This window comes from Molothrus ater, chromosome 1 (assembly GCF_012460135.2).
Source record: "Molothrus ater isolate BHLD 08-10-18 breed brown headed cowbird chromosome 1, BPBGC_Mater_1.1, whole genome shotgun sequence".
Classification (NCBI taxonomy): domain Eukaryota; kingdom Metazoa; phylum Chordata; class Aves; order Passeriformes; family Icteridae; genus Molothrus; species Molothrus ater.
Window position 1 is genome coordinate 112,957,253 of NC_050478.2, and position 23,373 is coordinate 112,980,625.

A 23,373-nucleotide genomic window follows, 5' to 3' on the forward strand; every position below is an offset into this window, starting at 1 on the left:
TTGTTGACTATTACAGTGAAAACTCTGTGTTAGTATCAAAATGATATTGATGTGAACCCAAAGGGATTTTATGAAGAGCCTAGATGTGATTTTTAAAGAGTGACTTGTGGTATGAGCTGCTTGGGACAATTTTAGTGAAAAATTCTAAACTGAAGCAAGCTGTTGTATGCAGAGAGATTTAATAGAATTTATTTGCTGTTCTAGATAGTAAAGTTTTGGAACTTAACACAGAGCAAGTGCAGTTCAGTAACTGGAAAAAGAGAGTATTAGCCTATAGTCGCAGGGTGTGAATTTCTACAGCCACTGGATTTTCAGTGAGACTGAATAACTAATTCTGCTTGGAAGGAAGCAGGTGGAGGACGTAAACCTGTTTCCTACAGGTTGGAAAACCCCATTCTGTATTGTATTTTTTCTTTTTATGAACTCTGCATGTTTTCTATCTGAGAAATCCTAACTGCTTCTACACAAGTTCTAAGCAATGGGTCTATAATGACAATTGTTCAATTAAAGCTTATTTAATTATATAAGCATTAGCAGAGGCAATCTGTAGCATGTTATGAAACTGTGTGTTTTGTAGAAGGAGTTAAGTGCAAGTGCCCACTTGTTACCTATCTATCTGAGGAATAAGGAGTGGCACCCAGTATAAATTTAGTCATTAATCTGTCCAGACCCCCAGGCACACTCTGACTTGTCGCAGCTCCAAACCTCATGTCTGCATACCCACAATGTGGAACTAACTACTGGCAGGGAATTGTACAAGTCTCCCTGCTCAGCTCCTGCAAATCTGCTTCAAAACAGAAGTCAGAACAGCAGCATAGCCAGTCTTTACCAGGGCAAAGGAAAATACAGCATTTTTTGTGACTCACGTGATGAGTTCCTTTTTGAGATCTCTTGAGTGGAGCTTGGGTTTAGGACTGGGTATGGAAACATCTCCTGGGTACTTCTTTTCCTCCATGTTTTCTGGAGAGCTCACTGGATCTTTCTGAAATATGAAATGAGAATGCAACAAAAGGTTTCTCTCTTCAAGTCTTCCCACACATTCAAGAAACAATTTAATTTGCCATGGCAAGAAGAGATCCTCTTGTAAAAGTAAAAAAAAAAAATATTAAAAAGAAATTATGAAATTATGGACAGAAATGAAGAAATTTTAGTATATCATAGTTTCAGGTTCTTACAGGCAGACATTTAAGACTGTTGTGTAAATATTTCTGAAAGCAGATGCTAGTTTAAGGAGACTATATAGGAGAAATTTGTGTTTGTTTAATAAGATGGTGATAAAGGCCAAAGAAATGTACACAGAGAAGTGGTTGTTGGTAGAGCCAAACTAGGCTTTGGCAGTTATGTTCTTTTTATTTGCTGTGTAAGTACGTTGCTGACTTTTGAACACGGTTGGTGTAGCCATTGCGCCATAAATTACAAAATTGCAGTACTAAATTTTAAAAAGTGTTATTTACATATGCAAATGTTAATGCAAAGCTTTTTAGGTTTGTGGAATGGAATGTCCTGTTATTTTATTGAAAGAGCAGATTCTTGTTAAAATAAAAACCATAAAGAACAAAACAACTTTAAAGCTTTCTTAATTGCAGGCTGCTAAGGGTAGTTCTTGATTTCTACTATTTGTAGATCTAAATCATCACTGCTACCATGCTGTTTAGTGGATGGTATGAATCATGAGCATTCGCTCCATTGAGAAGGCATTTTGGAAACTTGGAATCCTCGTAGGAAATGGAATTTTTGTTTTCTGAAAAATCTTCTTTTATAATTTCAAAATAACTTGGTTTCTACTGTTTTGAGACTTAATGCTTTCAATTATTATTGTCTTTATGAAAGATAAGTATTTTCTTTCTGGAGGGTTGCTCAGTAGCTATTTTATCATTCAAGAATTCTCCAAAGTTTATAGCATCAATTATCAGACGTCTATGAATCCCTTCTTGGACTTCACGTTGGTTTTGTAATTCCATTCCGATACTCAGGTGTTTCCCAGAGATTACCATCTGTAGGAGCAGAAACTGCTGCCCATGGTTGAGAGGGAATGGTCCCAGCCTCTGCTAAACTCACAGTGCTGGTGCCATGGATGCTCTGGGCTTGTGCAGCTGACAAATGTGCCAGGACAGAGGAGCAGGCTTGTCTGCAGAGCTGTTAACACAGAGTGCAGAGCTGAGTGGAATCTGGACTGAAAATGGAGTTTCTGCCTCCTGGGTCTTGTAAGCTCTGCAGGGGTGTTTCTTCTGATAAAGCTTCCATATGGTCCTCAATTCTGGCAGCTCATCTTTGCCTGTTTGGAGGCTGAATCCTCAATATGACTTTCTTCTGCATTCTGCTGCTGGCTACCTACTGCCTACTGTAATTCACACTTCACATACATATAGAAATGATGCCATAATATTGCTGTATCAATTACTACTGATTTTTTCAACCACATTTGTAGGGTTAATTTGTTTGAGAATAATCTAATCTGATACAAATATAGAAAGCAAAAATACATATATTCAGCTCTACTAAGCACTCACAGTAATTAATGAGTAATTATTTTAAATAAATAGAAAAACCCTCATATATTTCAGGCTTGGGGAGTTATATTTCTAAAGGAGAACTTCAGATAAGAAGCAACAGAGAAAATTAGCAACTGCAGAAGGTCTTGATGTTAGTGAAGAAATAATAATTGATTGAAAGTCTTCCAAACATGAAAACTAAAATGCTAAAATGCAAAAGTGGAAAAATGGATGTCAGCTTTGTTCAAGATCCAAGAAACATCAAAGATATTTTTCCGAACTTGAGTTAAATCTTGTTCCCAGTGGCATATAGGGGTAATTTTGGCAGAGGCGTGTAGGGGTGATTTTGCCATGGGTATTTGAATTCCTGACTACTTCTATCCACAGGTTCTGACCTACCTCTCTTACAAACACATAAGTGCAAGCAGGGATCATCACTGGTACGAGTTACTGTAAAACTGAAAGTTCCCCAAGGAAACAACCCAAAAATGCTAATACCCTGTTGCCAGCTAGAAGGGTTCAGATGTCAAAATAACTTCAAAAAACACAGATAAAATGGTTTCCACTTAATTTAATGGAGGTTAAAGAAGGGTGGTTTATCAGTTTCCTGTCTAACAAGTAACTCTGCCAGGCTACATCTGCATCACTGAACTGATGTGTGTTTCTAAAAATTTAAAGCATGCCTTGCCTGGATCCTGTGTATCTAAACCAGCCATACATCAGCCTCTTCCACTTCTTCTGAGGGCAGCCTGGAGTAGGGGGTGCTGAAAAGGACCCTCTAGCACTCCACTCTGATCCTGATCTGGGTCTTGTACCTCAGGATGCACCTGCAGCACACCAGAATTGCCATAACTGTTTGTGCTGCAGGCTATGTTAATCTTTTGATATGTGTAACTTATATTTGTGTAACTTGTCTTCTTTGTTTTAAATGAAAGATATTCTGATCTTTCGCTGATGATGGATCAGAAACTTTGTGTGTGAGTGTGTGTGTGTGAGTTATTCATCGTGTCACTGTCTGATACCTGCTGCACAGAGCAGACTGATGGAGAATTATTTATATCCAAGGCTTGACAAAACACTACAGTATTGCAGTTCACAGCTTCATTTCACAGAGTTATTTAATAAAAACAAGACTTCATGGTGAAGACTGACAGGAGTACACCTATAGCCGCCAGTATAACTGATATAGAGGGTTTAGAATTGCAGTATTTTAATTTTCTATCTTTAAATAATTAGGTTTTTTTCAAAATTTTAATGGTGAATTTCCTGAATTGAGCTATTAAGATTTCTAATTTTTTTTTTAAATAAAGCTATTCACACACATACATACAGAAACAACAACAATTTTATACAGTTTTTTTCCTAGTATATTTCCCAGGAGTAAGGGAGATATATAGACATTTAAATGGGTGACTTTTTAGTCACCTTTAGTAATTTTCTTAGTTCCTTGAGGGACATTTGGTGTTATTCAAGCAACATAAAGTCTTCATATGTGTAGAAGCTGCAAAATCAGGACAGTGCAAAGGAAATGCAGGCAAAGGAATACTGAAACTCTGCCTTTCTAGAACCTTACATACTTTTTGATCCGCTGCACTTAAGACTAAAAGTAGACCATCATGTCTTGGCTTGTGTACTTCTCCAGCTATTTATCTTTAGAAGGAGAGATAATCCTTTGGGAAAACACCTTTAGCACTTCTCTCTTTCTGTTATGTTGGGTGATGATCATCACAGCTAGTCAAACCCAACTGTATGTATAATTTTTCCTTTTCCATTTGAATGGATTTATAGTTGAATGCTATTAAAATCTAAAGAATTTCAGACTAAAAGAAAAATCAGAACCATCCCAATTGGTCCAAGCACTACTATTTCCTGCAAAGAGCATGTGTGTATTCATGCATGCACACTACTGAAAGAAAGCAAGCAATGATTCTCCATTAATGTACAGATGGAAGTTTATATTGATTTCAGCAAAGACCAGAACATAATGGTAACATGAATAACAGATAATAGCATCTGGCACTTTTAACATTTTTAAGCCCTGAAATCTTTGGAGAACTGACAGTTGAACTAACTGACAGCTCTAGTTATTTCTCAGTGCTTTCCTTTTGGAGAGATTTTGAGCTTTTTCCAAATTCAGATTTTTTTTTTTAAGGGGGCATCTGGACAGGCTATTTTGCTGAGAGAGAGAGAGACAATATTTTCTGGAAATTACCACCAAAATTAAGCAACTGTTGTGCATATGAACCAGATAACAATGAATTAGAAATAGATATAATCAGTCATTTTCTTTGCATAAGGATAACTGCCAGTCTTTGATTTTGAAAACAGAGCCTCTGGCCCTGTCATCACTGGATGTATCAAGGCTCCCTGGGACACCAAAATCTCACAGCAGAGATCTGGGGCCAGATCTTCAATTAGGGACAAAAGGCACAGTGTCAAAGCAGCAAGTGCAAGGGGCACCAGTGCCTGACTGCATTGGACCATTATGTCCTGTTGGGCAGTTTAGTTGCCTCCAATTCCCTGTGCTGGAAAGAGACAGGGAAACATCCAGACACCCATCCTAGCCTTGTGAAAGTCAGGCATGGATTGTGGGGGATGTGGAGGTGCTCCTGTCTTGGCTCTTCTGCTGAGCTGTGATGGCAGCGGGGAGGAGGAGTGACATGACAGGTCCTCTGCCAAATCTGTGACACCTCTTGATCCCAGCAGCAAGTCAGTCCTCCCAAAGCTGGATGTGCTTGCTCATCCTGCAGCATGAATGGGGAAGGGCCTGAGCCCTCAGCCTCCTGCTTCAGGTCAAATCCACTTCAAAACCCCGGGACATGAATTGTTCTGTCATTGGTGAGATAGAGACCATCACTAGCCCCAAAGAGGAGACTGCAAAGGGGTCAAGACAGCCCAGCCTCCAAGAAATACAAGCTTTTTCAGTGGACACATTGCAACCTTCTACCCAGTGCTGATAGATTTTTTTTCTCATGCAACTGAATTATCTTTAAATTCCAGGTCGTTTTTGGACTGAATGCCTTGATCCCTAAATCTCAGTTGTAAATAGCTTTACCCCATCAATGTTTTCTTGAAGCATCAGATTTGATATTTGGACAAAAGATAATTTCATATTAATATAATGATCAAATTCTATTACTAGATATATAAAACCAAACAAGGAGTAAGTAGTATAAAACCTTCCAACTAGGACATCTTTTAGTTTGTTTCTGAAAGCTGCAACATAGGCTTTTATCTAATCAGCCTTTTAAAGAGCTGGTGATCCCTTCCTGATTTAAGAGAAATGAAAGCAGTCCACATCCTGAAAATCAGGATCATGAGAAAAAAAAAAAATTAAATCAAATTTGCCATAAGTAGAAGAATAAGAGAGAAAGGCCATAGTAGACTATGCTGCCTTGTTTTCAAGATAGGATAAACAGACATGAAAGAGCAAAACAGAAACAAAACCAAAATTAAGACAACTATTGATTTGGAAGTGACACTCTAGAAGATTGATGACATAAGTAGCAAGTTAGAGATATAAGACTCAGTGGCAGAAATTTATAGCAGGATGTAAAATAAAAAGTCTTTCAGTGAAAGAATATTACTGACTAGGTTTTAAGTGTGAGTTTAAATGCTTAGATAGCAAGTTGTCTAGAAGTCTAGAGAGTTGGTATGTAAAAATTGTCTTTTGTTTCAGCATGAAAAAACTCTCTTTGTTGGATTTTATTTGTTGGGGTTATTTTTGTTTTGTTTTTCCTTTTTCCCCTGGTGATTGCTAGTCCATTTGGGTGTTTGTGTTACAAGACTGAGCCATTAGGAACAAAATTTAAAAAGCAGACTCTAATGATGGTAACCTTTGTTTCCCTTACCTTAGAGACCTACAGACATTAGCAAGTAGGCTCTGAAAGCAAGATTTTCCAAAGTGAGTAGCGGGAGTTTTTTTTATATCCCATCCAAGAGACCATTAAAACCAGATCAATGCCCACAAGCCTCTACCTGTGGAAACTGATTCCCTTTAAACTGTACAAGATGGTCATAAAGACTATCATATGGTCTCTCATGCAAGGGAAAAATTACTCAGAAATTGAAAAAATACCTCTTTTTCTTCTTCTTTCCTGCCATGGGTCTTGCTGTAGTTGATTGGTGTATCCCAGCCTTCCTGTTCACAAAGTGCCTGGTAGAAGGCTGCATTTACCAGGATGCTACTTGCTTTGAAAGGAGAAGAGGAGGGAGTGGGAAGTGCTGTGCTGGAAGAAGTGAGAGGCATAACTTTGTCTTGGCTTCGATTCTTTTTCATGCTCAAATCCAGTGTGCCATTTTCATCCACTTCTATCTCAGCTCCCTGACATGCAACAGGAAATAGAGACATGTTTAGATATGGACGTGGTAAGGCTGTAAAATAACCATGTGGTGCTTTTAAAGGATAAATATAAATGCACGCTTTTATTTAAATTTATCTGAATCTAAACCCAGCTTTTCGATTTATGTCAGTTAATGTCCAACTCTTAGGCAGACTTAAGAGTAGCTTCAGTAATGGTATCCCTGCATCTCAGCTTAAATATAGTAAGTAGAATTTAAATAAGATGCCACTAAACCATAACCTATACACCCTAAATCTAGTTTTATTTAAAAAAAGTTTAGCTTTAAATCTTCTTGATCTTTTCACTCTTACAGAGAACTATGACCCCAATTCACAGTTAAAAGCATTAATGCATTGTTTAGGTCATCAACAGCATTACTATTACATATCCTCCCTTCCCCCCACACCCTGGAAACATTACAACATCTGCATCATGGCGGGGGAGAAGGAGGGGGAAAGAAATACATCTAAAAGTAGCACAGTAGGAGAAATTTTCACTGGGGTTTTCTACTCACTTGAAATAACCTACTGCCTTTATCATAATTTGACTAGGCCACTAAGGCACAGGTCTGCACTGAGACCACTAGACTGGGAGGTACAGGAGGATTTTGGGGAGGTTCTCCCTAATGGAGAAATTCTGCCTGAGTTAACAAACTCTTTGCTTCCTGGGGAGTACAGGAAAGAGCAGCCTCTAATTTCAGAGGTGTGTGTGCAGTCTGGGGAGAGACCCAACCTTTATTTCCAGTCTGGGAGAAGCTCTCCTGCTCGCAAAAAGGGGCAAATGCTGCTTGGCTGTACAAGAACAAAGGAAGGAAACATCACTGTTCTGCCTTATGCCATTTGATCACAGAAAAAAGAGGACAAACTCCTCTTCTTGCAATGGTAAAAAGCTGATGAAAGTGCAATTTACTAATGTAAGCAACAACAAATTTGCCTTTGTGCTATATATGCTACACTGCATATTGACATATTTTCTATATAGGGATGAATATAAGACTAGTTCTTGCTGTTGCCAACATTTGCTGAAGGCACCGAGGGAAAAAGATGAAATGTGGCTTCTGGAGGACTACTTAGTAGTCTAGTTCAGTGTTTTCCTGAATAATGTGGAAAACATTTGAAGACTATGGAGATAAATTGCCATATCAGAGATCTACACATAGACTACTGTAATTAACGCTGCTCATTGTCATCACTACTAGTTTTAATTTGCATCCCCACAAAGCTTGGATAACACTTGGGAATTTGGGGAAGATGTGTTCTGTGCTGTATAACTGTAGGAGACAGCTGTATAAACCTAGATTTCCTACCTTGAGTAATATAATGGGAAACTCATGGTGTAATTGAATCACCCAGCTGTTGTGTTGTAAATAGATAAGAGTCAGGTATGCCCAGGGGGAAAGTTTGTCTGTCTTTCTTAGACCTCTTCCTCAGAAAGACATTGGCAGGAGGAGCCCCTTTCTTCTTCTGACCATTAAATATTCCTGGGGCATGATGATTAGTCAACCATCCAATTGCCAAAGATAGGGCAGTCAAACCTGTCCTTTCTTGAGGATCTTAAGAGTTATGGTGAAACAGGGAGCTCTTCCCCTGTGCTGAAATTGTGGCGTGGCCACACTGGCTGGACTGAGGGTGGAGCTTCCTTAATGCAGCCTGGCCTTCTACCACTGCCAGTGATGACTAATTTAAAGGTAAAACGTGATTGATTAAATTTTCTGAATCAGAAGGAAAAGATTGGTTGTAGATGACAATTAAAGGCCTGACAACCTGTCTTCACTCAGCCAGCATGGCTCCCTTTTGCTTCCATGGGCCTGATGCAGATGCCCACCTAGTCAGAAGCACCAGCAAGCCATCTGCTTGTCCCTGGTTCAGAAACTCAGGCACCTCTTATGTTTGCTTCTCCCACACAGCCAAGTTCACATTTTCAATCACACAGCTTAAAGAGAGAGATGTTTTATTATATTTATGGGAAGTAAATACACTTCTAATATGTTCATACTAAGACGCTTTTGTTATATCTTTCTGCCCCTTTTTAGTAAATAGTTTAATCTCCTGTGATAGTTTTAAGCCCTGAATTTGACAGTGCAGCTTATCCTGGATAATAACTTAGTAACCACAACATCTTATGCCATCTGTATAATATCAAATACATTTTTATACCAGCATTAATAAACCTTAGTTACAAAAATCCAAGATATTAACTATATCAGTGCCAAGCACACACTCCAGGATCTGACAATACAGCTCTGCCATGATCGCCCAGTGTTTTTTGGCTTCGTTGTTGATATGTAACTATAGCAATGAAACAGAGCTACAGTAATCAAGTTTAATGACCAATGTAAAGTAAAATGCTAAATATTGTAGTTGCTGACATTTTTCATAATAAAAAAACTTGGGTTAAGTCTGCACAACCAACATTCACATAAAATTCCAGACCTCTGTGACAGATGGCTTAGGAAAGGAAGCCATGTGACTGGGCTGCAGTAGTTTTATAGTGCAAAACCCATAAATAGTGTGGATTCTCTCTACTGACAAAATATCAACTACTCAGAAGGCAACAGCAACAGCAAGAAGGACCAAAAACAATCAAGGTTTCCTTCTTAATGCAACTTGACATAGAATAATATCAGAAAATCATTCTCTGAGAAACAGATACCAATAACCTCCACAAGGAGCTCTGACTGATAAGCAGAACATTTACTATCATGGATATTTAAAGCTTTCTAAACACTTGCCTGAAATTAATGTAGAAGTTGGGCTGTCCAACACATACCTAATTCCAATCAGGAAAGGCTGGGTAGTGTGTTTGTGAAGTAGTGTGCAGATGGGGTTTAAGTGAGCTCACAGATGCACACAACAATTAAATAAAGTCATGGGAAAAATATCCCCCTTTGCCCATTGCAGAACTGATCACAGGTTCACAGCATGGCTTTTTACTCAGAATGGTATAAAAGAGCTATTGCTTTGGTGCCTTCCTAGCAAACTCCAAATGGCAGAGCAAAAAGAGGGAAGTCAGAGTTATTGCTCCAGTTTACATTCCTACTCTGATCCCACCCTCCTCTCAATATGTCTCCTTTGCTTGCTTTACCACATTTATTTTTACATCAATTTTTAAATGGAACTAAAAAGACAAAAATGGCAAATGGGAAAAACTGTTAGAGCAGTGCTCTGACATGCTGACAGAAAATGGCATTTACTATGCTTAGCTCAAGCTTATAAAGGCTGTGTTCTCCTCAGTGAAGGCAAGATCTTATTACTGTTGACTCTAGTGCATGTGTGAACAGGCCTATATTTATCCATTTATCATGACATATTTAAAATACAGCTACTAAAACAATGTAAACTGTTCTGATTATTCCTTAAAACTGTAAGCAAAACAAAGATGAAAATGTATCTTTTAGCTTCCTAACTTATGTTTGTTTTAAGCTGTGTAAATCTTTGCAGTCTAATTTTGATCGTACCCACATTTATATTTACACTGGTGTAAATCAGGAAAATATCCACTGAAACAATGAAGAAAAATCAATGAGCATGATAGGATACACACAGTAATTAAATTCAGGTTACCTCTTACCTAGTACCTCATAAGTGACAGTCTAATCCCCCCACCTCACATTTTACAAGCAGCTGGTAAAAGGATTCCAGAAAAAAAAAATTAAAGAAAAATGATGGGAGCACATTTTCTTTATTCAAGTAGCTATTCAGTGAAAAGATAAGGTACAAACAGTAATTAATTAACAAAAATGAAGACTAATCTAAATATGCAAAACAAAACAAAAAAAGTCTCTATACTCCCCATCTGCTTTATTACAATAAAGTCAATCTTTTTTTCAGCCTTATCTTATGACATAAATATTTTCTAGGACTTAATATTTTCTAGTACTTAATTAGGTCCTGTCCTTAGAACTGAATTACAACAGCTAGGACAATAAAGGATGCTAGCCTTTTGTGTCAAATTTATCCTGCATTTTTTTTGTGTGCTTTTGGACCATCTGATCACTCATAACATTTAATACTCTCCAGTGTGTCTCCAGTAATGATTACAAGTTAAGCTTTATCTCAGCTGGATCAGAAAGAGTAAATTATTGTGTCTGCATGTATCTTATTTCAAACCTGTGACATCAGGGACATTGTGCCATGACATATAAGAGAATTCATGGTTTCTTTGGTTGGTATCAGCCATCGAACTTAATGCTAAGCAAGTCCAAAGGAACAACATGATCAGTGATTTTGCATTCCCCCAGCAGTTCAGTCTGGTTTGGAAAGCTCAAAAGAGCTCTTAAGTTCTGGTACTGGGAGTAAATGAGACTCCTATCTTGCCGTGTGAATGATATTCTTGATACAAGTCCATCCCAAATGGTACAATCTTTCCTATTCCCAGCCAACAAAACACATGCACCAGGTCCTCAATTCTTCACACTTAAATTTAGGCAACTGAGTACTTCTGCAGAAAATGAAAATATTAATTTGGGTCAAAATGAGAAAACTTGTAACAGCCCAACAACATCTGAGACAAAAATGGAGTCACAATTTAAGCCCCAAGCTGTTCACAAATTAAAAAAAGCTAGCCAAGAAGGTACTTAGAGAGCAATATGCACAGCAGTATTACAGGATGGTACCTAGTGCTACTCTTGGATGATTTTTCATCCTGTATTTAGGCTGTAAGGTATTTGGAGTAAAGTACTGCCTGACAAACATGCTGAGTGCTAACAACAGTTTTTAAATAATTGATGCAATTTTCACTGTCATCAGTATCCAAGAACGGAGAGATGACACAATTTTGTTCAAAAACTAGAATTTAAACTTTAAACATTTTTAGCAAGTATGATTTTATTTTTGTTTTTTTTTTTTTTTTTTTTGTTGTTGTTTTATTTAAAGGCATAGTGTGCATATGTCATTTTGTCTAAACAGGTGGGAAAAACACCAAAACAGTCAACAAAATGTTTGGCAAGCAGTAGTGATGAGGATACAGATAAACTATTGCCTGCAGCTACCTCACTGAGACATGTGTGGTGAGAGCTGTAAACAGGGGAGATCCCTGGAAGTTATGATGATGTGGATCCTTACACAGAACTAGAAACTGCAGGCTAAGCCTCCTAGGGGAACTGTTCTGCTGACTTCTGTGGGAGCTGAATGAAGCTACACAAACTGCAAATCAAGTACAACCAGGAGACTTGCTTGGGATACTGACTGCATGAGAATTGCCTGGTTGGGATTATATTCAGGGGAAAAGTTTACATACAGCAGTACGAGGCTGTATGGCTCAGACAGTGCAACATTAATGTGGTATTAATTATTTTGATAATTATTTCATCAAAGTATCTGATGATCTTACTATTTTGTATGCAACTGATGCATAATTCATAGATAAGGTTTAAGATTCATTTTACTACTCATTTCAGAATAAATGTATTTTTTTAATGGCTTATTTTTTAAATTATTATTTTTAAACTTGGGATATTTGTCAGATCACCTTGAACATAAGGTCTCTGGAAGTTTTTCTCTCTAGTGGAACTGTTAATGCAAAATGTGACTTCTCTATCCTTGCTACATTTCTCTTTCTCTTCTGTTGCCTTGGACTCTCCCTTTTGAACTGATATATAGAGAATGAGAAATAAATGTTTGAATATCAATTAAATTATTGAAATTTGGAACTATGCTATAAAATACATTTACTTTTTCATTTAAATTTTATCTGTATATACAGGAAAGGAATGAATATTCACGGGTAAACCATCTGACTTTCTAGGAGAGGGACAATGCTTTGGGGGTCAAGAAATCAAATTTAAGAGACAAAAAGAAAGAGAGATACTTGGGAACACACTTGTGCTAAAAAAGCATTTTGTTGTTTTCCCCACTTGTTTAAGCAAGGCAACATATGCATGCCTTGAGAAAATACAAGAAAATGCCACTTACTTGAAATGTTTGAACTTTAAGTTCTGCTTCTAAAACTTAGAAGCACAATATTTTTACGTCTCTGACAATTGTGCTGCTGGCAAAATATTTTCAGCAAGCCTGAGAATTCTTCTGCAGTCTCACATATCCTTGTACTACCACCCCATAGCCTCCCATCTGTAAGGAACCAAGGACTGGACTGCTGCAAGGGTGCCTGATGCTCAAACACCTTTACAAGTCAGGAGCTTTGATCTGCTAAAGTATGGACAATGCTAAACAGGTTTTCTTAGAAAAAGGAATAAAAGGGTGTTTCAAGGGGCAGGGCTGAGAAACTTGATACTATGGGGCTCTGAACACAGAGTTATATTTAGTTATTTTCAAATGTGTTGAATGTGTGTGCTGTCGAGTAGAAAAAGGAAATATTTAACTCTGTAGTAATATGTTGCATTATTTGAGTAGTTCAAACACAGATAAAGTCTCAAGAGAGGCTTTTTAATAATCTAAAAATTTGTAAGATATTCTAGCAATTAAATATTTATATTTGTGGCCACCACCAGCCACAAAACAATTCAGAAACACTGATAAATAGTATTTTATTTTTTCATATTTTAAAATTAAAAAGTGTCTTCATTGAAGAGAATCTGGCAACTTAATTCACAAATTTTTTGGTTTGAATCCTGTATGATCAAGGTAATAAATATCCAAAACCATATAAAAATGTGTTTGTGTACTTTTGGACTCCAAATCTGTTTGGGGCTTACTTGTCTGTATTTTGGCCAGAAGCTAATTCTGATTCTTCTGTCAGATGTTTTGTAGTAGTATGCCCTCCAGAAAGTCTGGCAAAAGTGGAGGCAGGCAGATAGCAAGGTAGGCAGGTGATTTTCTTTCAGGCTGGATTCCTGGCTGTGAAAAAGGAGTCAGCTATGTGCCCCAAGTGCCCCTCTGTATCATTACTGTTATGTTCACTTCCATTCAATCCTTCCCCATGATTTGGCAACTGTGAAGCAGGTACACAGGAGAAAATCTTTGGGTTATGCCTAGTCCCTTTACTGCTCTTCTCTGGCAACAAAGGTCTATTGCTGAGGTCAGCCAAAGGCTGCTGCAGCAATTTAATCCAACCATTGGCATCAGTTTTCATTTCCCTACTAGAAGAAGTCTCTATTAAAGACTGATAAAAGGTTTTTTTGCAGCAGATATCAAGGATGGATTTGTCATTAGGAGAGGTTCTACGAGGAGTCTTTGGAACAGATAGTGAGTAACAGGGACTACCTGTGACCACTCTAAAAAAGTTTGCGCTGTGGCAGCTCTCAATGTTGATTTTAATGTCCAAAACTTCACACACAAGTGGAAATCAAAAGCAGCAAAGTAGGAGATAGCACTCTGCAAAGGCACAAGCCTCAGAATACCTGACAAGGTGTTATGCTGGTGGCAAAATTAATGGCTCCACTCAAAAAATAATAGCTAACCTCCTAGCAGTGGTGAATAAACCCTCAACCAAAATGTAGATAAACAGCTGTGGAAGACACACCTAGCCAGAATGAGCCTTGTGAGGCTCAGATAACAGAGGGATAAGGTGGAGTGACACTGACTTTCAGAAAAACAGATCATCTGTCTTTTGAAGATGCAAACCAGCTATTCTGTGTTTTGACAAGTGCACCTCTTTTCACTGCCCAGTGACTTCTCCTTAAGTTCTTGTAATGACTCCTTCTTATCTACAAAGAGCTTTCAAAAGTTTCATTGCAGTGGAACATGTGTGACTTTAATGTAAATAATAAACAACAGTGCTCCCACACCACTGTCATCAGAAGAAAATCTTGTCTGTTTTCATCAGCATTATAACACTATGTAATTGCACAGAAAATAAGGCTTACAGCTCACACAGCACCATTTGTAAATCATAAAGATCTGTGAGGAAATGCAGAGCAGAAAACAAAACACGAAAGCCACACAAACATCTACAAAATTAGGCAGCTTTCCATTATGACAGACTTGCCCAAATTATCTATCTCCAAACGCAGTGGGCCTGATTCTCCACTCTTGCCAGCAGAAAGGGGAATGTTACCAAAGTCAGTTGTTATTCCCCCCTCTGCACCTTGCCAAACTGTTAGGGGCTCCAAACACAACAGACTCCATAGGTAGTTCTGTTCTATTACTAGCAAAATATCTCCTTGATTAATCATATGATCTTTATTTTTTTTTTTAAGTCAGTCTCCAAAATGATCACTAATGGCAGGTTTCAGAGGGAGAAAAATTCCCTCTTAAAACAGATCTTATTCATTATCCACCACAGATTGTTGTTGGATTTCAAATAACCTTTTCCTTTTTTCCTCCCAGAAGACTCCCCCCTTGTAATTAGGGCTCAATTATGAAAAGAATTAACAACATAATTCCTGCTATTTATTTAGTTTTATCAGAACTGGTCACTGCATTACTGATTTTTTTTTTTTTTTCTCTCTGCCTCTCTTCAAAAGAGCATGCAAACAGAAGCCTCCTTTTGGGGGATTTAATGCAGTCACTAACATGAAAGACAGTTTATTCGCACAGTTCAGTAGCTAGCACACCCTCCAGGTTCTTGGACTACCCTACCTTGGCAGACAGACTCTGTGGTTTGTTGGAGAGGATCTCTGCTGCTTCCCTGCAGCGGGTGGAAAGGTTCAGGATAGCAGCAGCTGCTGCTATGTGGGTGTCTTCACTACATTGACCGTAGCTATAAGAGTTGGCATGGCAAGGGCTCTGTGTGTGGGCGCTAGCACTAGGCAGTCGATTAGAAAATTTCACTGGATTTGAAAAATGCTTTGCTGTTGAAGAGAGATTTGATTAGCAATTGCATGTATGAAATTTTTCCCGTTAAATAGTTTCGCTTCTCAGACTACAATTTCATACATAAAAAAAAAATATATATATATATTCAAAGATTACATTTTAAAACAATCAATTTGCTATTGCCGATAAGGGCTTACAGTAAAAATGTCTTCAGAAACACAGTAATTTAATATTTTTTTTGAGAAATAAACATCTGTCAACAAACCTTCTGAGATTTTTTACTCATTTTTTACTTATCCTTAACTCAGGCATTAAAAACAATGATGTCAAAGGAAAGACTGAGCAAGCATTAGTGTGGTATCCATCGTGATTTGACCACCCCAATGGAAAAATGCAATTATAAATGTACTCTTATGAAGGCTTCTTCTTGGAGCTCTATTGTGCAAAAAAAAAATCAACAGTGACTTGTCCAGTCTTAGCTAAAACAACACTGCTTACTCTACTTAGATGAATAAGTCTGTTACCTAAATAGCTTTGTTTATGTGACTAAGGAGAACAAAACGAGGCTCTTGAATGAAACAGAGAAATCAGATAAAAACATTACCTGTAAGGAACATTCAGTACTAAGTCTTTTGTGGAAATATTTACAAATTTAAGTCTATCCTTTAATCAATTAAAAAAATAATGAGCATACATATGATCTTGGTTTACGGTCTTTTGTTGGCTATATTTGGAATAATACACAGATTTATTAAGCACAGGGACGTCAGTTGAAAATTAAGTACTAACAGGTGAACAGAAAAGCACTTTCACAGACAAAAGTGGTGTGTGTGGTTCCTTGTTTTCTTCTTCATCAGCAGCATTTACTCTAAAACAGTTTGAGAGAACTCTGCTCTCTCTTCTGGATTTTGGAGCTTGAAATGGCATAAACTGTTGCAGGGAGAGCACAGCACCATGATTTCAGCTCTAAAGAAGCAATAATCACTTCTTTTGTCTGCAGCCCTCACAGTGTCCTACAAAGATAAACTAAGCAAAATCCAATTTCTCAGCCTACACCCAGATACATCAAGAACATTTCTGCATATGGCCATCTGCTCATTCCCTAAAGATCTGAGCCCCAAGGCTCTGGATGCCTTTGGATGTAGAGCTTTGGCTGAGTGCTTTCTAATGCTAAGGCATTGGAGGACTCATCTTCCCTCAAACTTGGGATGCTCTGAAAGAAATGCTGGTTTATGTGCTTTGACTGTAGCTGAATGCTATATTCTATTTCTCTAAGCACTAGAGGCATCTCAGTAGAGCAATACATGAAAGCCTCATGATCCAGTCCTCCCGTTCTCGAGTGGAAATTAAAAGGGATTTATCTACCCTGCTGTAAGCACAGCACTGTAGCACAAACAAGACTGTCTACATTTTTAGCACTTACTACAAGGAGATTGAAATTGTGTTTAAAGACCAGAAAGCACATTTTTCATTACCTATCCTAAAAAACCCCAAAAAATCAAAAAAAAACCCAAAAAAAACCCGCCAAAAAACCCCAACCAGCCAGCCAACAAAAAAAAACCAACAAACACCCATAGCTGTAGAGGGTGTGTGTTTTGTAAAAAAATCCAGCAAAACAACCACATTTAAAAGTGCAGAATCCACAGAGGGCTAATGATGGGCTTTGTCTGGCTGCATATTTACATAGGACTGTGAACCCATCACTGCATCATTGGCTTCTTATTGCCAACTTTTGTATACCTGAAGAGTTAAATCACTCACCAGCTCTTTTGCTTTCACCTTTCCATTAAAATAATAGCTGCACATTGCAATCTTTGCAAGAACAACAGGCTGTAAACTTCAGCTCTGATATACTTCATACATAAATTGCATATATATGTATTTGCATTTGTATAAAAACATTTCAATCATTTTTTTCCTTGAAATGAACCTGTGAAATAGACATACATCTGTGCAAAGAGACAGCTAAGAGGGAATATTCAATTTTACAAACAAAATTGGAAAATCTGCCACCCAAGAAGCTGGCAATGCATATATTTGCTTTCATTTAAGCAAGCCTATTTTCCAGGTCAGATAAATATCTACTTTTCATTTGCAATTTTAAATAGAGTATTTGTATATATACACACAAAACCCAGATACCTACAAACGTATATGTGTGTTTTTGTGTACTCAGACATGTACACAAATAAATATAAAAATATACAAAATTTTATAAATATATAAAATATATATAAAATTTTATAGTATTAGATGCATATTATATTACAATTAACTTATATATAAATTTATTAATTAACAAATTTTTTTTGCTTTTCTGTTCACCTTACTATGAATGTTTTTCTTTGTTGGAGTAAGTGGGACAAAATTTATTTTCCTATTTTATTTTCCTTTTTGTCATTAACAAAAGAAAAGCCAATTAAAAAGTCTTTTTTTTTCACATTGTTCTGGTTCTGTTTTCTTCTGAACCCAGTCTTGGTGGAATGAAACATTTGTTTTCCATTTCTCTCATGGGAATAGAATTATTTGTTTATTTAAACTAAAGAATATTTTACAATGGTCAATTCAATGGCAGAACCTTGCCAATATTTCCCGTGCAGATTCTGAAGAGCATTTGCAATAAACTTTCAGTGTTTGCACTGTGGTATCTCATTTTTACAGAGTAGTGCCTCAGAAAATTTGTAAAAGATGCAAGAGGAATCTTGATAACAATTGGATGCTTTGGATATGACTGCACTAGGTGTATGATTTCGTACAGAAATATGTGGTACCAAAGCAAATTTACCCCAGGCCTGGAATTAATGTAGCTGGGGCACATGCTCATCTAGGAGGAATAATACCTGTAAAGATTCACATAAGTGGTACCTGCAATATCTTTAAAATTTCACCTGGATTTCTCAGTAGTACAGTTCATTACACCTTGTGCAGACACATTCCATGGGACTTGTCTTCTATCCCATAATGATACCTCAACTTAAGGAAGAAGGTAACAGGTAATACATAAAACATTCCTTTTTACTCCTCTTTTCCACTGATAACTGCTTTTAAAAGAAGCATCAAAAAAGTAAACTTTGTAGTGATAATATTTAGTGTTTCAAAATTCTATATTTCACAAATTAGTGATTCTAGTTAACATTCTAGACAGACATGATTAAAGACAGTTTCTACAGACCTTTTTAGAATTCTAGAAGTTTGAAAGCAGAACAAGCAAAAAGAAAAAAAAATCATTGATATTATGCCCCTTTTTCAAGAGAAAATTGGATTTTGAGCTTACATTCAAGAAATTGAGGTGTTTTTCGACCTTGTGTCACAGGTGCTGTTGTGCGTTTGCCAAAGACTTGTGCATCAAAACTGGCATAATCAAATGGGACTTTCCCAAACTTCTCCTGTTCTTTCCCCAGGGTGCCTCTGGAGGAAGTGACTGGCTGTGAAGCTCTGTAACTGAACTGAGATAGCTCAGACTGCTTTGCTAAATTTGTCCTGCAGAGAAGAGGAAAAGAATGAAGGAGAAAGATGAGAATGTCTTTAAATAACCTTGTCTTGAAAAATAGAATATGATTGCATCTCATAATCCCAAAAGTGTGCTACTATCACATACAAAACTTATTGGTGGGCATATACAAGAAATAAACAACATAAACGTGGCGGCTGACTAGTAGTCTAAAAGTACCTTGACTACTTCACAAGCTAAAAGATGGGGACATTAAAAATTGCAGTATTCTTTAATAGCAGTTTGGGCTACTTACAAGGAAGTTACTGACTTACTGCTAGATTGCCACTTCCTTTAGTTCTGAAAATTTGTCTGGATTTTTTTTCTAGCTGTTAGTTTTTTTGGATCAGTATTGTTCTCACTTTACTGTGAATGAGTATTGTAGAAATATAATAGAAGATGATCTGAAATAATTGCTTGTGCTGTTTGGGAAGAACGAATGATTTATGGTGTGTTATTCCATTTAGGTAATGTTCAGTAACTACTTGTCTTTAGTAATTTCCTTAGGACTTTTCATATGTAGAGTTAAGGCACGTGCAGTTGGCAGACACATGGACATAATATTCTGTAATGGCTCTGAAGGAACCATTAGAGCTGATCATGTCAATAATCCACAAATTAAAGTGTCCCCAAATAGACCTGAATATAATAGGTTGTAATGGTCGTGGTGCCAATGATGTGCAAATTACGCGTGTCTGTAGGGTCCATATAACTCAGACAAAATACAATTGCACTAAAAAGTGTTTCTCCTTTTTGATGTCATTGTATAAAATATAAATTAAAGTAATTAAACCAATAAACTAAAAATAAAGAAATTTCTATGAATTGTTCTGATCAGGTTACTTGTTTGGAAGTAATATTTAATAGGATATATTTGATTGCTTATCCAAAGATACGCCTCTCGTCTTTAATGTCAGCCTCGTGCACAAGAACCAACAGAAAAATGGTGGTGTATTTTCAGAATCAGATAGTTTTGCAGAGCCTCATTTTGGAAAACTGGGCAACCACTGAAGCCAAAATCTGAAGTGGGTGAAACATCTGAGGACTAATCAACAGAGTTTGTGCATAAATAAGAGTTTGTTTGTTTGGAGAAACTGGTTTGTGAGGGCTCCTACCTGTGAGTCTGATCATGGCACTGCCCAGCTTTTGGAGACTCGAGCTGGTTCTTTTCCTGGGACATTGCCAACTTTTCAGCTGCAGCAATTGGACAACCAGAAAGGCTGTTGAAAAGCAAAGGTGAAGAACAGAAACAACAAGAAAAATACATTGAAATTAATTATTGTGCAAAGGAGATCTGTGCTGTTTTTCTGTGGAAACTAGTGACTTTGATAGTCTGTGCACTTAAGGGAACTGCTGCTGCTATAGCCCAGATTCATCTGTTTTTCAATCCTTAATGCAAAACTGTGAAATCTGTGTATTTTAGGTGATATATCTGGAAACTGAATCATGTAGGAGTTTTCCACAGTTCAGCTTTGATGTTTTGTGTCTGGCAAGTCACTAGTAAATTTTTTGACAAATGACATTTACTTTATCAGCTAAACCATGCATATAAGCCTCCTGCTGATTAAAAGGAAAGTGAATTTGGGAAAAAACCCAGGGATATATGAGAGACTGTTACCAAAGAATGCATTTTATCATTTTGAGTTGTGCTAGCTTATATTTTCCTGTTTGTTTTATTAGATTAGAACATGTTTTCTTATCCTATTCATGGGTTGCTCATGATACAGCTGATGTGCTTCAAAGATGACTAGGGATTTAAAACAGGAAAAACAAAGGAAAAATATCTGCTAGTGCCTTATATATTCTTGTAGACAAGCTTTTCATATGTCTGATAAAGACTGACTTACTAATTTTAGTATTAAGAGTATGATAAAACTTAATTTTGGTGCAGTAACAATCAATCAATAAACAAAAAACCCCAAAATCTCACAGAAATTCAGATCAACAGGGAGAGTTGGTTTTGAAATTCTTATGTCCCAAGTTTGATTTTAAGATTGACGTTATATTTTCCCAGAAGCAGTATGATGGAATATACTGCTTCCAGAAGAAAGCAGTACTGACCAGAGCTGTGCTGACAGCAGTGGCTTGCTGGAGACAGAGAGTGGATCTCTGCCTCACCTGCAGTCCAGCTGTGATTCCCCAGCTGCCTGTCTGGAAGTTTTTTCTCAATTTTACTTTCTCCCTGCAGGCAGCATGTTAAAACAGACAGGAGTGTTCCAGGCAGAAGATGGTATTCCTGAGGGTAATAATAAGTGGAGCTTTTAAACAGATTTCAAAATAGTACACTTAAAATTTTCAGGTTTGCTAAAAGGGAATGCGCCCTGATTGGAAGTTCCTGTCTACAGCTAGCATGTAGTGGTGCAAAATAAATGGGTTTTGGTTTCCATTGGGTTTTCCAGTTGTAGCAATAATAATGTATTTTTTCACTCCTGCCCCTTGTACATGATGATTTTTCAATGTGAGGACTGTGATGAAATTGTAGCTTTAAATCTCATCTATGAAAATACTAGTGGAATTTGCCATCCTCTGTGCTGCAGCCATTTTTTATGTAATGGAATTAAACATAATTATTTGGTTATAAATAATACAGGCTGCCCTTGCAGTTCACAGACACTCTTCAGTGTAGTACATAGCATCTAATTCCAAGATGTGCCTATCAATTCACTCCCGAGTACGTGTTAGGTTTTAAGTGGAACAGGAATTTTTCTGGTCTACCTTCGGTGTGTGTTGCGATTGCTGTTGACATGTCCTCTTCCAGTGCATCCTGGGGTGGGACACTTTAAAACATTTTCATGCATGGCAAGAACTAAACAGAAATTAAAAAAAAAAAACTTGATAATAAAATGCATCAATTAAAAACACATATCTTTAAAAAAACAAACGTATCCTCTTTGAACTCAGATTCTCAATTCTTTCACATTTTTATCACAAAAGAATAGGGGAAGCAAAGGACCTACAACAACACAGTGACCATGGTGCCTCCAGCATAAACCAGTTTACTTCTATATTACTGTGGTGGGGCTTCCCACATGCACAGAATTCTTTTTACAGACTTCAAAAGAACATAAGTGGAAGTCAGCAAAGATGCTAAATCACGAAGCCCTTGATATACCACTAACACTGGAAAAGGCAGGTGACAGAGGAGCCCTGGGCCACACGTGTTCCATGGGGCTGCAGTCCCTCTCTGTCCCAGGGAAGGAAAGCTCTCGAGTACAGGAAGGCTGTTTATACATTTTATCAGATATTTGACTATGTCCCTTTGAACATTACACCTTCTGGTCATCTGAGCTGTGCTGAAACTGCCTTGGACCAAACAGTAATAGTTCCAAGCATCAGCTTACACTCTCAGCAGCAGTTACAAAGTCTTGCCTGTACATTTCTAATGCCCTTGGATATGGATGACCTTTGCTAAAACTGTCAGATATGTCTATGTTAAACATAAAACATCTTACAGTGTTTCACAAAAGCTGGCTGTTCATTCCACGGGTTTGTTCTGCCAGGAACCAAATTCTAACTTCTTCTTTTATCTTTTTTTTTTTTTTTTCCCATTAGGACAGAGCACATCTAATTGGAAGTATGATAATTAACAAGGACTTGTTAATTTTAAGTTTTTAGGAAGTTAATGTTGCTAAGGACTTCCAAATGCAGCCTGCTTAATTCAGCAGATGTTTCCATGAATACAGTTTAGTACCAGATTTAAAAAAAGGGGAGAGCTACAGTTAGGAAGAGGATTTTGGTAAAGTGCAAATATCATTTCAATTTGTTGTTAAGCATACCACCACAAAGAACAATCTGACTAACTAGGTTGTTTAAATGAGTAGTTTCACATTAAGTTTTTGGCTTACTATGCAGCATTTCATTGCATCATGTTGCAGGATAACACACACACACACACACACATACACACAAGCCAATGTAATCAGAGCAGCACAGTCAGAAATAAGCAGAGAAATTCAGGCTAGACTGGGCATAAAAGGGTTAGTGTGATACTGTCACAAGACAGGGACCTGCTGTGACCAGCACTGGGATGTACTGATGGAAATAACCTTTTTGAGCTCAGCAGTAAGGGGGATGCTAAAAACATCTCTGCATAAGCATGCCCAGGCCTCTCATCTGTTGGCAGTAAGAGCCAGCAGCCTCCGTGCGCTGCTGCGGCAAACGAGGCCTCGGCTCCGGAACAAGCGGCAGATGTCTGTGCCTTAGCAAAGGTGTGAGTGAGCAACATCTTGAAGATTCATGGGACTGCAGCATGCAGGTCTGCTGGCAGCATGGGGATAGGCTGTCTGATCTTGTTCTTCCCAGGCTACCTAAGGAGCCTGCTGTTGTTTGTAAGGATGCTGCTGAGGAGCACTTGAGCTGCATGAGTGTAGGAAACAGGGCTGTGCTATGAGCTA

At 37.6% G+C, this 23,373-nt stretch overlaps 1 protein-coding gene across 1 annotated transcript in view; it reads right to left on the reverse strand.

Annotated features, from left to right (window-relative positions):
- ST18 (ST18 C2H2C-type zinc finger transcription factor) overlaps window positions 1–23,373 on the reverse strand; it is a 95,542-nt gene that overhangs the window by 19,192 nt on the left and 52,977 nt on the right. The window contains exons 7-12 of the mRNA XM_036378952.2: window positions 21,695–21,785; window positions 20,095–20,199; window positions 18,764–18,969; window positions 15,313–15,524; window positions 6,571–6,816; window positions 867–982 (exon numbers count right to left, since the gene is read on the reverse strand). Coding sequence (XP_036234845.1) covers window positions 867–982; window positions 6,571–6,816; window positions 15,313–15,524; window positions 18,764–18,969; window positions 20,095–20,199; window positions 21,695–21,785 — 976 coding nt within the window. The remainder of the gene's footprint in view (window positions 1–866; window positions 983–6,570; window positions 6,817–15,312; window positions 15,525–18,763; window positions 18,970–20,094; window positions 20,200–21,694; window positions 21,786–23,373) is intronic.